We start from the raw sequence: 1505 nt of genomic DNA on the forward strand, positions 1-1505 counted from the left end.
CTGGGATGAATTTCACCCACAGAGATTTATCAATGGGCTGAGGGGGAAGAGATTTAGCTCGCTCAGCACCTTGCAGGCACAGAGCCAGAGTGAGGTGTTGGCTGTTTGCTCTCAATGTGCTCTTCAGCCAGTGACTCAGACTTTGTCCTCCCTGAAACAGAAGGCCTGGGCTCTGTTCCTAGCTCATGATAGTCGGGCTCTAGGATCTACAACAGGCAGTGGTAAAAAGACTCCGTGTTTATTTCCCCAGCCATAGGACGGAAGAATAATCTAGTTGCTATAGCATGAGTCTAGGTATGAATATTCCTGGGGTCTTTCTTTTCACCTCTGAGCAGACTGACGGACAAATTGGTAGAGCAGGGCCCTGGGAGTCAGGACTCCTGGGTTCCATTCTCAATCTTGGTGTCTCTGATTCACTGTGTGACTTGGGATGTTAGGGGGTTTAATTCACAGGGGCTTGTAACTTGCTGTGGAATCCTCAAGAAGCAAAGAACTAACCAAGCAGAGAGGCCGCGGTGCTGGCAGCTGCTGCTCTGGCGGCTCACACAGGAAGGCTGGTTCTCTGCACGGTTAGTTTTAGTGCTGCCTGTGATAGGTTTCCTCTCACTGTGTGTGTCTGGCACAGTAATACAGGGAGGTGTCTGCGGGTTGCAGGCCGGTCAGTTGCAGGAACACTTGGCTTTTGGAGGTGTCTCTGGTGATGGTGAGGCGACTTTTGAGAGCATCGTTATAGTTATTGCTTCCACCACTCCAGATAACTCCCATCCATTCCAGCCCTTTCCCCGCTGGCTGGCGGGCCCAGTGCACCCCGTTGCTAGTGAGAGAGAATCCGGACACGGTGCAGGTCAGTCTGAGGGTCTCCCCGGGCTTCTTGACTCCACCACCAGACTCCACCAGGCTGATCTGGGAATAGACACCTGCAGAGGAGGAAATAAAGGGGAAATATTGCAGTGATTCACGGAGGCGCAGTTATTAGGGAACATGCGGTACCGGGCACCCAGCGGCAGCGCAGATCCCGCCCGTACCCGCTGGGAGCAGCAGGAGGAAGGTGATGGTCAGGCTGGGGGTCATGTCTGCGGCTGGTGGCTCGTTCCTCAGGAGGGATGGGAAGCTGAAGCCCGGCGCTGGCACTGAGCGGTGTGAGCGACCAGGACTGGGCTATGAACAGGGCCCCGGGGAGCTCATTTGCATGGACAGGGGTGGGGACAATATAACGGGTGACCTAGGAGGTGTGTGAAGCAGCATCACATTGTTAAGTCTCACGGCAGGTGGATTCCAGAGTCCAGCTGTAACACGGAATTTTTCCTTCTGCTATTTCTTCTGCCCACCGGAGATTTGCAACTATGAAATCACTGACTAGAGAGAGTTACCCAGGGCCGGATTAAGGTATAAATGAACTAAACTACAGTTTAGGGTCTTGCAATATGAGGGTCCTCTACAAAGGAAAAAAACCTGAATCTATTTGATTTTTTTTTCAAAATCAGTTGATAAATAAAGGAGTTATG

The 1505-nt window shown here is 52.0% G+C and overlaps 1 gene segment (V, D, J or C); it reads right to left on the reverse strand.

The window, feature by feature from the left end:
* Positions 1 to 603: 603 nt before the first annotated feature.
* Positions 604 to 1071, reverse strand: LOC113405837. The segment is given in 2 exon segments: positions 604 to 917; positions 1026 to 1071. Coding segments are annotated over 2 exon segments (360 nt in total).
* Positions 1072 to 1505: the final 434 nt, after the last annotated feature.

The sequence above is a fragment of the Terrapene carolina genome, unplaced genomic scaffold (genome assembly GCF_002925995.2).
Source record: "Terrapene carolina triunguis isolate 2854851 unplaced genomic scaffold, T_m_triunguis-2.0 Scaffold51192, whole genome shotgun sequence".
Taxonomy (NCBI): domain Eukaryota; kingdom Metazoa; phylum Chordata; order Testudines; family Emydidae; genus Terrapene; species Terrapene triunguis.